A 14,183-nucleotide genomic window follows, 5' to 3' on the forward strand; every position below is an offset into this window, starting at 1 on the left:
TTGGGAGGTACAGAGCATGTTGAAGTGATTGCGACCATATTGATGAATTAATAGGAGGTCTCAATGATGACTATGTTTTATTGAAAAGTTGAATTAGAGCTGATATGGTTATTGGTCTCACTATCCAAAATTCAAGGCTTAAATATAAAATTAATCAAAGCATCATAAAACGGATACATACCTGTGGTTCTTGCACAATATGGTTTGAGATTATCATTTATGAGGCATAGGAAAGTTGTTGAATTTGTTCTATAGAAAATCCTGGCAAGACATTGACCAGGTTGGGAATTTGGCTTTTTTGCTTATATCTTTTGAAGAATTTATACAAATTTTTAGGCTACAAATTGGAACATTTTGACTCTCCCTTCCCTTACCTCACATGCGTTATGGATATGATCAGGTGAGTGTCAACTCTTGTTGATCATTGACTTGATCGCAGTGAATATTTGACCAAAAGTCCATCTAATAAAAAGTGAAATCCGACACTTCAACAGTCCCATACGATTAGTCCCATGACTATATGTGAAGAGATAAATCGAAAAACTGCAAACGATTAAAAATCTCAATTCAAGTATGAGAGGAGCAGGGCAAATTAATCATCTAGTGTCTCAAAGAGCAGTAGAAATGCTTTTCAATAGTCTAGACTCTAGAATGCATGCCCTTGAGCTATATGTAAAAATTTACAAAACTAACACACGATATGCCATATTTTATATCTCAGAATGTCACTAGGGAGCAACACATAAAATGCTAATGTTGTAGAGATAATTGCCACCATGGATGTGGAATCTAATATTCAATAGTGTTATTCCAAGGCATCAATTACATGCCAAATAGCGAATTGAAATGAGCTACAAATTCCTCCTAAACATTGGCAGTTCTGGAGGCTTCCGAACAAGAGTTGCTTGCTCAAATGCAAAAGCAATTTCAATCAACTTGGGCTCTGACCCTCTCAGTCCACCAAAACAGATCCCGAAGGGAATACCATGTCTCGCATACCCTGCAGGCACAGTAATCCCAGGGTAGCCCCCAATTGCAAGAACTCTGGATACTAACCTATCAAATGCAGCTGCGGTAACAATTGCATCCAGTCTCTGATCCGCCATCAGCCTCTCAAGCCCCTTGACTGATAGCTCATTGAGCAGTGCAATGGCATCTCTTTCCAGGGGACCAATTCCTGTTGTGTTTTCAGCTTCCAGGAAGATGTCTTGGTCATATTCGTTCAACTTTTCCTAATTTTACAAATAAATTTGATCAAGAACTGGAGTGGGGAGATGATCATGGATGTGGGGATGAGAACTGAGCATTACCTTGATCTTGTGCTTCTTGTTGAAATCTATGACATCTGCAAGAGTTCTTACAGGGGAATATGGCAACTCAGACAGGTATGAGTTAAGGGCTAGTTTGAACTCTGCAGCCAGTGCAATTTGCTCAGAGGTAGCTCCAATGGTTGCGATGGCTGTCATGTTTGGTATTTGAAGGTTTTCGATCAAGATTGCACCCTTCTTCCTGTATCAGAAATGGTGCATGCTTGAAAATTTGAACAGTAAACACAAGCAGAACAAATGTCTTTGGCAAAGAGTTTACAGTTCTGGAACACGTTAGGCAGCCTCATTAATTTAGTTAATATAATTTTATTAATCTGAACAAGTTGAATAGTGCTAAGTCAAATTCCATGATTAGTCCTGATCTAGAGAGAACATCACTAGTTCCTAGAAGATATTGGGCTAGCATGCATTTGGAAATAATGTTAGATATCAAGTTTCATTGATATAATCTTTTCACGTATTATATTAATTTTTAAACTTTTAGATGACAAAATAAGTATCAAATGGTAAAAGTAAATTTTTGGTGTTGAGTTAAAGTCAAATCAGGTTGAAATGAAACCTATTGGAAAGACATGGTGATTAAGGTCACTTCAGTTCAAAATGGGGTCGATTAGATTTGTTTTGACAACATAAGGGTCAAACCAAATTATAAAGAAATAATCCAAATTTAATCACATTTAGATGAATTAAAAGATTTTTATTCTCCTCCTTTACTCCTCCCTCTCCTACTCTTCTCACCCTCACATGTGTCGTTCCCCTCTTCCCTTCTTGTGTGATCACCATCGCATTCGCCATTGTCATCCCTCTATCACCATGTGACAACCTAGCTCCACTAATTGTCCTACCTTTCTCCTTGTCTCTCATTTCCTCTCTCTCTCTCTCTTGCATTCTACTTGTCTAGTTGTCGTCGCCTGCAACTGAGCAATCGTCACCAATGTTGGCCTCTCTAATGACCACCCTCATCGTCTCCTTCTCTCTCTCTTATATAACTTCCCTCTTTCTTTTAGTTTGTGTGGCTTAGTTGTCACTACCACCACTCAAGTCCAAGGGAGGCACCTTCGATGTCAATCACACCTTCTTCGTGTGAGACTCACTCTTCTCCCTCTCTTGTTATGCTCACATGGCAATCGCCATTGTCCTTAGTGTCATTGCCATCGTCAAGCCAAGCAAAAGGAACTGTAAGTCATCTTTCCCTCTCTTCCTTTCTTTCTTTTTTCTCTCCTATTTTCCTTACACACACAATCATCATTCAATCGCTTTTAGTCGAGCCAAAAGGCACTATAGGCCCTTCCTCATGTTCCTAACTTTTTGGCATCCCTGAATGAATTCATTGCCCACACATTGACCAAATTAAAGGTATGAATTCGATGAGTAATTGTTTGGTTAATGTTGGAAAATGATTTGACTATTTTGGACTAATCATGCTATTTAGGTTCGATTTGCTCACGTGTTTCATATCATTAAAACACCTAGCTTGTTTTGTCAATTAAGGAAAAATTGATTCGTAAATAGTTTATTTTATTATAAGATGGAAAAACAAGTTGTTCTATAGTAGTAGGTGTCTAGTTTTGTAATTGGGATTATATTGAGATAGGAGAATCAAGATTAGATACATTGACCTCGAATTTTAGTTAATTGTTATGTCATTATCATTATTAGAGATTTATTTAGCGTTCTATGAGATTTTTATATGGCATTTATAGATACTCATTTGAGTGAAGTGCACAGATTCTCAAACCCTTAGATCCTTTTGGTGTGGGGGGGGGATAAAGGGTGAATAGCATTTAATCTTGCAAATTACACTTAAGATAAAACTAATGACTTACCAAGGTCAAACAATAAAAAAATAATGTATTAGAAATAAAGAAATGGAAAAAATACTATCACCTTGATGTAACGTGATTTAGAATTCGTATTACACGACATATGACTCTTCGATAAGTCACTCTAGAAAACACCATTAGTTTTTCTTCTTAGACTTCTCTTAAGGTAGAAAAATCTCTTATAAACTCTTATGAGCATTTTACAATATTAAATTTGGATGCTAGAAGATTTAGAGAAAGAGTACACATGGGATATCACATCATAGAATAATATGTACTGAACGTTAGCTTTCAAGGCTCCCCTTGGTCCTCCGTTTTATAGTCTTCATGTTTAGATTCATTTTACAGTTCTATTATACTTCTGCCAAAGTCGACTAAATACACGATTAGTCGACTATTTTCTCAATCACAATAGTTCCCAATCTACCAATGACTACCTCAATGGATTGGATTCCATTATCAATTAATTGGATAATTGTAGCCTTTAGATCATCAAACCATTGACCTTCTACTTTGTCAAATCAATGACTATCTATAGCTTTTCTATTGTGTTATCAGTCAACTAGAATTTACCATCAATCGACAACTCTAGATCAGTTGATTGTCTAGTTGACTAACCCCAGATCAATCGATTGTCAGTCGATTCAGTTATGAACTTAAATATTTTGTTTGTTGGAATAATAACTTGAGACTACTTGGCTGACTAAACCACCGCCAATAGATTGAAATTGATCATTAGTCGACTATCCAATTAACTTGACCACAAATAAAAATATTTTATCCACTGGTTGATCAGTCTTGAATCGATTACATAGTCAACTTAACCACCAATCAATTGAAAACAACCATCAATCAACTGGAACATCGTCTATAATTATCCTAATGATTGACTCTTCACCAAAGTTGAAGACTTCCCTCTTCATAGGTATAAGTCTTTCAACTCTCAATTTACTTAAGAGTTTTATCTTGCAGCTTCTTTACCAAGAGCTCATCTCCCTTCTATTAGAGAAAACATTAGAGAGGGGTGAATAGCACGTCGTAAACTTTTAGAAATCGTTCGTAAAGCAAAGTAGTGGAGTGAAAATAAAATAAAATAAAGACACTTTATTTTTACTTGGTTCACAGCCTCTAGCTGCTACTCCAAGGTCCGCGATTCTCGATCCCTTCGGTAGGCAATTCACTATTAAGAAAGTTCATTTGTTTTACAAAGATAGGACTCAATAACAAGCTTACCGAAAAATTAAGTGCTAAAGAAACGATTATAAGAATGAAAGACAACAAACTAAGCGTTACCAAATGCTAGGCTTGTTGAAGCTGGTAGCAGCATCGCGACGTTGTTCCGTTGTTTAAATGTAGCATTTCAGAGTTAGGAAGCATAGAACTTGTCATCTTGAAGTTGCTAGTCGAAGGCTCTTTTATGTTGGTGCAAGAAGCACTAGATCTTGCCTAGAGTTTCGATGTTTGACACCTAGGTCTGGTCAGTTTGACCAAGGGGTTGATCCAAACATAACCTTATGTTTGGATGTGAGAGAAGTCTAGTCAGACCAGATGACTAACGAGAAGTCCTAATCGGTTAGACTAGGCAGAAGAAGTCCTGATCTGAAAGATTGGGCAAGGGAAAGTCCTAGTTGTAGGCTCGGCAAAGAAAAAAGTCATAGCAAGGTCAAGTGCACCAGGTGCAAGTCCATGCAGTGTTGGAGGATCGGGAAGCATGGCGAAAGTCCAATTGGGTACGATCAGGAAGACCAGAGGGTTAGTGAAGTCTGGGCGATCTGGAGGACTGAGTCGCAGCAGAAAATTCCTTGGGGCCAAGGCCAAAGCTAAGCAGGAAGTCCAACAAGTCTGGAGGACTTATTGGCAAAACTTCTCCCGAGTGGAGTGAGTAAGGACGCGTTCCCGGAATGGAACAGTAAGCGTCGGACTAACATAGGATTTCGGTAGAAATCTGAAGTTAGACCCACAAGGTAAGGTTTAAATAGTTTTGTTTGTTTGTATGCTTATCTTGCAAGAACTAGGAGCTGGAAGCAAGATGGAGAAAGCAGAGATAAAGCAAACAAAGACAGCTGAACCAAGCCCGGGGTCAACTTAGGTCAAACCTGAATCAACTCGTTCTGGTCGACCTGAGTGGACATGCCGATCAACCTGAGTGGATAAACTCTACGGAAGCCAAAGTTTATCCAGATCTACCACGTCAGATTGGAGTCGACCTGAATGGTAGTTCCAGTCGACCGGAAAGCCAAGTCAGCCGCGGAGAAAGGGGATCGCGATCTACATGGGGTCGACCTGAGATGGACTTCAGTCGACCTGAGCATACTATAAAAGGAGGGGCGATGTGCACAACCACAACAACGAATTCCAAGCCATCCCTCTCAACTAGCGACGATTCTGAACACGAACGGGGCCAGACACGTTCAACCGGGAAAGATCCAGAAAGAGTGCGCGGTGTTTAGGATTTCTAGATCGGCGACATGTTTAGTTTATTTCTCTTTTCTTGTCCTTTAATTTATTGTTTATTATTCATTGGACTGTAAAACGGGTTTCTCCGTCTTCGAACAACGTTCGAAAAGGAGATCACTAGTGGACGGGTGCCTCCCGTATATAGGCCTTGGACGTACAAATCCTAGGGGGTTAGGAACCAAATAAAATCCGCGAGTCCCCTGCATCCTTTACTAATATCCGCTGCAAGTTATTCTGATAGAAACGAACGAACGAAAAGCGACAACGCGCTATTCACTCCCCCTCTAGCGCGTTACAAGATCCTACATTTTATTGACCATTCCGAGCGCTTGGATTCTTTCCGAGCGCCTCCACCATGATCTATCGGATCTGACCTTATCGCTGAGTTAGCTATCCCCGAGTGCTTGGATCCCTTCCGAGCACTTGGAATGCTGACGTGATGACTACTGGATCAGACTTCGCTTCGGCTACGACTTATCCTTCTATGGACGCCTAGATGATAACAGGTATCGATAGAATCTGCCACTTCAACTAGATGTAGTGGGTTGTATTCAGCCAATCCAAACACTTGGAACACGTCCAGGTCCCTGGATCTTCTCCAGGCGCTTAGAATCCACTGTTCCGGACCAGTTTTATATTTTATGCATCACAAATTTAGCACAACATATATAAAGAATATCAGTAAGTTTGGACTATTACAACTATCTCAATCTCGATTTCAGATTTTCAGTAAAACCCTAATTCGGATCGACATTTACTATTCCATAAAGGGAACATGTCCTCACCATCCTTTCTTGCAAAAGGATACTCCACTTAGGAGATTTTACTTGTTGCCAAACTTTAGTCCTCCAAACCCTGTTTGAACTTTTGCTTAGCTTGATTTTGATTCTCGGGACTTTCCGCTAGACCTTCGGTTATCGACTTGTCTAGATTTTTGCCCGGTGTTCTTGACCCCTAGGGCTTTCTGCCTGGTGTCCTCGACCTCTAGAGTTTCCTACCCGATGTCTTCAATTTGCCGAAACTTCCACCCAGTCCCTCCGAAGACTTCCTTGCCTAGTCTCTAGCTGGTCTTTAGCCTTGCTTAACCTCTAGCTAGGACTTTTCTGATTGTGCTACCTGTACACTTAATCAAACTCATTAGATCATATGACCTTAACTTTGAACCTTTGCCAACATCAAAACATAGGTTCGATTCTAATGCTCACTGCACCAACAATCTCCTACTTTTTAATATTTGACAACTTGGTTTACAATTAAATTTAAAGATTCATGGAAAAGATTATTCTCAACTATGTAAAAGGTTATTTTCAACTCCCCCTTTATTTTAACTCCCTTAATTGTTTTAAAAATACTAACTTTTTGTTTTATTCAAACATTTCTCGTCAAACACATTAAACTCTTTAAAACACTTTAAACTCTTTAAACCTTCTTATTTTCTCCCCCTTTGACACACATTAAAAAACTTAGGGACTGTATAAGACAGATAGAATTTTCCTAAGTATTCATAGATATTTTTAAAAAAATTCTAAGCTTGAAAGCATATTTTCTCAAAGTGATTTCAAAACATTTTCATACTTAGAAAATGTTTTCAAGAAATATTTAAGATTTTCAAAGTCATCTCAAGCATGAGTTTTCCAACAATATTTTGAAGTTTGAAAGATAGCATTTTCAAAAGATTTTTTTTTAAAGTCATTTACAAAAAAATCTCTTTAAAAAAAATAATTAACAACCGAGAGAAAAACAATTCCAAAGAAAAAATTCAAGTTAAAAACACTTTTAACAGTTTTCAAAGAATATTTTCAGTAAAAAGAATTTTAAAACCATTAAAAAATATTTTAAATTAAAAACAATTTTTAAAAAATTAGAATTGATTTTAAAAGAAACTGCATTGAGTTTTAGAGATTTTGAATGCACTTAGTGAAGAAACTAGAGACAATTTTCAAAAGTCCTAAGTAGCAATTTCAAGTTTCGATCAAGTCCTAGAGTCCATGCATGCATGATCGTCACTTGAGTTATATTCATAATGTTAATTGATTCTGTTTTAACCCTTTTAGCATTAAGTGAGAGTCTAGTCAATTATAGCCTGGTCTCATTATTTGGTTAGAGTAAGTTAAGTGTTAAACATTTGGTGATTAACTTATAGACATTTATTGGAATCGTTTTGATGGATTCAAATTTAACTACTGCGTTTTTTGTTTCATTGTAGTCTAAACCATCGACCTTTAGCTACTAAAGGAGTTTTATTCTTTTGGTGATGGTGCTAGACCCCAGACTTGGTTCTAGTTGAATTAATTTTTAAATTTTTGTAAAGTTTAATTTTAGTTAAGTTTACTTTTAAAGTAAGTGTTTGAGGTTTATTTAAGTTAAATTTTAAAATAATTGATCATTTTAAAATTATTTATTTAATGTTAAGTTAATTTAATTAAGTTTCAAAATGATAACTAATAAGTTAAGTTCATTAAATGTATTAAGTGTAATTACAAATATTAGGTTGGAATTATTAAGTTGTAGTTAATAAGTTTTAACTAAGTTAATTTTTAGTTAGAATTTTAATTAAGTTTAGATTTATTAAATAAGTTAAAGTTGCAATTATTAATTAAAATAAAATTGAAATTATTATTGAAGTTTAAGATGATTAATTTAAAGTTAAAATTAAGTTTAAGTTTAAATTACTTGATTAAGCTTTTAATTTAGTTTGAGTTATGGTTTAATTATTTGAATTATGATTAGTTTGATTTAGTTTGGATTAATTAAAGTTTAAGTTTATGTTAAACTTATTTAAGATAAGGTCGAATTAATTATTTAGAGTTTAAGGGTTTATAAACTAAGTTTTAAGTTTATTATTTGATGAAGGTTTAATTATTTTAATTAATTAATTAAGATTTTTTGAATTAATTAATTAGGATTTATTAAATTAAATTTTTCATTAATTCAAATTTAGTTAAGATTATTTGAGTTTAGATTATTAGAATTAAATTTGAAGTAAGTTTGTAAATCAAGGTTCTTATTGATTTTGAAGTATCTCACCCATTCTACAATGGCAATCAAGATAATCTTATGAATTATTGTGAGATTGTTTTAATTAATATCAATATTGAGCTTGAATTAAGTTTGTAAATCAATATCTCACCCATTCTACAGATGGCAATCAAGATAATCTTATGAGTTATTGTGAGATTGATTTTTCAATTTACTTAATTCAATATTAAGTTTACCTGCCCTTGTATTAGATTTAGATTTACCCGTCAGTCAATTAAATATATATTTTAAAAATTTATTTCCAAATTAAGGCGAGGCAAAGGTCTTCTTGATTATCGGAACAACGACCACTTCTTAGACAAAATCTTTTTAAGAAATTATATATTTAACTTTCTTCTTGGAAACCCAAGTCTAACTAGCTCATGTTGAACTAGGCTAGCTTCAATTAGTTTCACTAAGCTAATTGCACCAGGTAGAATAATTCAGCCTAGATATGCTTTCGACCAAGTTTCTCTAGCGTACTATCATCTCAATTCCTTTCGAGGCTAGATTGTCAAGGTTAGGTTAACTCTTTTCTAACTAACCATTCTAAGTTAAGCATAAAATAAACTAAATATGCATCAAAAAATAAATCAGGCAATCATGCAATTTATTGAATTAAGATAGTTTTTCTGTTGGCTCCCCTGGATCACGACCCTGGTAAGGTCTGGTCAAATAGTAGATCTGATCCTTGTGGACCCAATATTGGTTTGCTCTAAATTAACTAGTCAGTTTAATTTTGGAGATCTATGTTTGGACTTGTTTTCTATTGGTTCAATTAACTAGAGACAAATATGATTTGACTCGAGTCTTAGCTTTATAACCGAGTCCAGATCAGTGGTACACCGCTCGCTGAGATCCAAGTAGCATATCGAGACTTTTGGATCCCAAAGCAAACTTTTCTAGTGACTTTTATAGTCCTTTAACTTATCTTTCAAATTGGAATTCTCTTCCTCAAACTTTTGGACTTGAGTTAAGGTCTCAATCTGAATTTGATTGGCTAATGGACTCAGGTTAGTCTTCTCTTTAAAAAGTTATACCTCCTTTGAGAGTAACTTGATTCGAGCATTGGACTTGGCTAATTTTCGAGTCAAATATCTAATAATTTCGTACAATCTATCTACTGATTGAGAACTTACATTGGAGTTAGGTCCTTCGAAAACGGATACAAATCCATGGCTTGATTCAAATTCTACATCGATTTAGATCCGAACTCGAGCTCAGACTCATTCTCGGTCACTTGTGTTTGTGCTGGTAGTGCTAGGAATCTCGCTTGAGTTTCTTCCTCTGTGTTTGACTCCTCCGAGGTCGATTCATAGTCCTGCACTTTCATATTAGTTAACTTATTCAAATGAAGGTAAACTTTCATTACCTTTGTGTCAGTAGTTCCCTCATGGAGTTTGACCAGCTTGTTCCAAAGGTATTTTGCACTGATGAAAAGTCCGACACGGTTGAGCTCCTCCTTAATTAAGCCACATTGAAAGATTTTTGTCGCGTTGGCGTCAGCTTCAATTTACCTCTGTTTTAGGGAATTCTCGTATCGAACTTCGTTGATCGATAGAATAAACCCGATCTTCTACAAAAGATGGAATCCGCCCCCTTAACGGCAACCCGATCTTGATAATGATCCATGTGTTTATGTGGGTCTTCAAGAAGCATTCCATCAGCCCCTTCCAATGTACGAAATTATCGCCACTAAATTGGGGAGGACAAACAATATTGTAGTCTTCTTGGACGAAATTATCGCCACTGAATTGAGGAGGATGAACAATATTGTAGCCTTTTTGGAGAGACATTTAACTTGCAAAACACAAACAATAAAAGATGTTCTAAGACTAAAAATCTTGGATTAGTAGTGCGGGGAAAATTGAATGTATGATAAAAAAACCGCTCGAGTGGTGTTTACACTAATTTGGAGAAATTATGAAAAATTAAAAACTTTGTCAGAAGATGTGATTGCACCAATTCTCACAAATTGCAAAAAAAAAACTAAAAATCGAACGAATTAAACAAGGTGAAAAGAAACAATTTGCTCGAACGGTGGTTGCACAAATTCAAAGCGTCCCAACTCTGATACCAATTATTGGATCAAGAAAACGCAAGAGGGAGTGAATAGCGCACGTCATAAACTTTTAGAAATCGTTCATAAAGCAAAGTAGTACAGTGGAAATAAAACAAAACAAAGACACTTTATTTTTACTTAGTTCACAGCCATTGACTACTACTCCAAAACTCACGATCCTTAATCGATTCGTTGGGCAATCCACTATTAACCTTCTTCTCAAAAGAGAAAAAGACTCGTTTCTTTTATAAAGATAGGGTTCAGTAACAAACTTACCAACCCTTAAAATAATTAAGTGCTAAAAAACGATTCCAAGAATGAAAGACAACAAACTAAGCGTTACAAAATGCTAGGCTCATTGGAGCTCACATTAGCGTCGCGACATTGTTGCATCGTTTGAATGCAACTTTTCAAAGTTAGGAAGCATAGAATTTGTCATTTTGAACTTGTTGGACGAAGGCTCTTTTATTGACTATTCCGGGTGCTTGGATCCCTTATGAATGCCTCCACCATATCTATCGGATCCGACCTAATTGCTGAGTTAGCTATCCTTGGGTGCCTAAATCCCTTCTGGCTGTCTAGAATGCTGATGTGGTGACTGCTGGATCAGACTTCACTTCGGCTGTGACTTATCCTTCTGTGGGTGTCTAGATCTTTCGGGTGCCTAGATGATGACGTGTACTGACCAACAGGAATCTGGCACTTCAACTGGATGCAATTGGTGGATTGTATTCAACCAATCCAGGTGGATGCAATTAATGTTGTGCATAATTTATAATTTATTCTAACAGGTTTCATCCAATAGATAGAGTTGCTCAGAGATTTTCGACATATCAATTATAGGTTTGATTTTTTTATTTATTCTATCCATTTATTCTTTTACTACTTTTTGCTTTATAGTTTTGTTCTATTTTCTATATAAAAATGAATAGATATATATAGTTTGTTAAAAATTTCTTAGTTAGCTTACTTAGAATTGTTTGCATGACTCTTAATTTTTTTATTATTACATCATCACCAAATGAATAACCTAAGTAAAAACTACAACCTTGGAATGTGACAAATAAAGGATTACCTCATGGTTTGGAAATGTTTTTCAAAGGCTTTTGCTTCCACTGAGCCAAGTGGGTAATCAAAGTAGTCCTTGAGTATGCCGAGCCTCTTGCCTTTCAAACCATCAATCTTGAGGAACTGCTTGTATCCCCCTTTGGGTATGTATTTCACTGCCTCTACTGTTGCACTGTCCCTGGCATCGTAGCCAGCTATCACCTCCAGGACCTGAACCGCATCGGACACTGTTCGACACATGGGTCTGCAATATTTATTTCAAAACATATAATAAGAATCAATTTAGTTTTCTCCAGTTCAATCGCAGCAAACATTAAGGTGTTATTAGTAACTTTGGAAAATGTTTATAACTGGTACTATTACACAACTAAGATCATGCATATACCAAAAAATCATAATAAGATGCCAGAAATGTTATGCCAACATGAAAAGAAAAAAAAAATAATTCCTTAGAATTTTCATTAGTCAGTAAAATTTGCTACAGATTCATTTTGTTCCTAATTTTCATCATAGTCAGTTTTTAGTCTCCAAATATTTTGCTCCAAACATTACTCTCACTTAGAGATGTGACTTACCCAACTGAGTCTTGTCTGGGTGAGATGGGGATGACACCGGCTCGGCTAGTGAGTCCGACTGTGGGCTTTATCCCCACCACCGAGTTCAATGTCGACGGGCACAGGATCGACCCGTCCGTCTCCGTCCCCAGCGTCACCGCCGCCATGTTCGCCGCCGCCGCTATCCCCGATCCGCTGCTCGACCCACACGGATCGGCTGACAAGTTGTACGGATTCTGCCCCACAATAACACCCACATCGACATAAATTTCCCCAAATTAACCTAGTTGAAGCCACCGATCGAGTAAGTGTTACTCACCCGGCCCTGGCCGCCGCGGGCGCTCCACCCGCTGGGGATGTTGTACCCCCGGAAATGGGCCCATTCGCTGAGGCTGGCCGTTCCCAGGATCACGGCCCCGGCACCCCGTAGCCGGCTCACCACACCGGCGTCCCGGGGCACGACGGATCCGAGCAGAGCGAGGGAGCCGGCCGTGGTGTTGAGCGGACCCCGAGTCCCGATGTTTTCCTTAAGGAGGACCGGGATGCCGTGGAGACCGCCGCTGCGGAGCCGCCCGCTGCTCCGCTCAGCGTCGGCGCTATCTGCCTCGCGGAGCGCGTCGGGGTTGACCTCGATCACGGCGCGTAGGAGCGGGTTGAGTCGGCGGATCCGGTCGAGATAGAACCCGACGAGCTGCCGCGAGGTAAGGTGTCCGGCGGCGAAGGCTTGGTTGATGCTATCTACAGTGGCCTCGTGGAACTCGAAAGCTTGGAGTTGGCTGGCGGTGAGCAGGAGGAAAAGGGAGAAGGAATGAAGCAGCGCCATGCCTCAAAAAGATGGCAAGAGTGCATGATAGCATATTAGTATTAAATATAGCTCAAATTTCACATGTGAGCTTTCTCAAATGAACAAGCGCAAAGGATGCTGAGCCGCTGTGTGTACTTTTTTTTATTTATCTTTGTGGTCGATGAAAAAGTTTTATAAAATTGAATTGATCACTCCAGAAATAATTAATCGGGCTAACTGAATTTTATTTTTTTAAAAAAAGAGCGTTCAGCAGTTTATCCAGACGTCTACGGTGTAAATTTCAGTTACAGTAGATTATAGGATATTGATAGAAATTTGGGATGTGAGATAATGAGTCCTTTGCGTTTTACGATATATGCGACGAATCAGAAAAAGTCCCTATCCACTTTCAAAATTAATTGAGTCAAAAATAATATTTAAATTATCAAAAAAAAAAAACATCATAGCATATTGCTACTAAACATAAACACTTCAAAAAATTCCATTACAAGTTAAAGGAGGGAAAGTGCTAATGTGCTATACAACTCCAAGAAAAGCAGCGGCACCACTATCCAAGAAAAGCAACTACACAGTCACGGGTCTTCATGACTATTTCATCAGACTTTCCCCCAAGACAAACACCAATTTCCAAGTGGTCCTAATTACAAGGCCCCTACCCCATAAAAGGCATATTGATTGGAGTTTGTTTTAGGGAAAGCTCGGGCTTGTAGCGACGGAATTAATTCCGTTTCCGTCGCTAAATAGCGACGGAATTATTTATTCCATCACTAATATTTGCGACGGCAAAATATATCCATCGCTAATATTTAGCGACGATTTTTTCCATTTCCATCGCAAATATTAGCGACGAAATTAGCGACGGAATTATTTATTCCGTCGCTATTTATAGCGACGGAACTTAAATTCCGTCGCTAAATTTTATATGGACGCATAAAAATATGGAAGGCAAATAGTGACGGAATTTTATTATTCGTCGCTAATTAGCGACGGAATAATAAAATTCCATCGCTAAATTTTAAAAAAAAATAAAAATAATATTTTTTATTAGCGACGGAATTATAAATTCCG

General features: G+C 37.3%; 1 protein-coding gene across 1 annotated transcript; it reads right to left on the minus strand.

Moving 5' to 3' along the window:
• Positions 1-713: 713 nt before the first annotated feature.
• Positions 714-13,133, minus strand: LOC141832234 (putative amidase At4g34880). Its single transcript, XM_074719726.1, has 5 exons — positions 12,630-13,133; positions 12,332-12,546; positions 11,764-12,000; positions 1,311-1,509; positions 714-1,232 (listed from the first exon to the last, which is right to left on the minus strand). Exons 1-5 carry the CDS (start codon positions 13,131-13,133, stop codon positions 852-854), a joined length of 1,536 nt encoding a protein of 511 aa, XP_074575827.1. The 3' UTR covers positions 714-851.
• Between the last annotated feature and the right edge of the window lie 1,050 nt (positions 13,134-14,183).

The sequence above is a fragment of the Curcuma longa genome, chromosome 7 (assembly GCF_044706935.1).
Source record: "Curcuma longa cultivar G26 ecotype Majalengka, Jawa Barat chromosome 7, ITB_CL_G26_1.1, whole genome shotgun sequence".
Lineage (NCBI taxonomy): Eukaryota > Viridiplantae > Streptophyta > Magnoliopsida > Zingiberales > Zingiberaceae > Curcuma > Curcuma longa.

What these genes read in the sequence shown, in the direction of transcription:
- LOC141832234 (XM_074719726.1), bottom strand. Translation starts at nt 13,133, where the DNA reads ATGGCGCTGCTTCATTCCTTCTCCCTTTTCCTCCTGCTCACCGCCAGC. An exon ending in CCCGCGGCGGCCAGGGCCGG is followed by an intron (nt 12,547 to 12,629) that starts GTGAGTAACACT and finishes ATTGTGGGGCAG; the next exon opens with AATCCGTACAACTTGTCAGC. An exon ending in AAACATTTCCAAACCATGAG is followed by an intron (nt 1,510 to 11,763) that starts GTAATCCTTTAT and finishes TTTCTGATACAG; the next exon opens with GAAGAAGGGTGCAATCTTGA.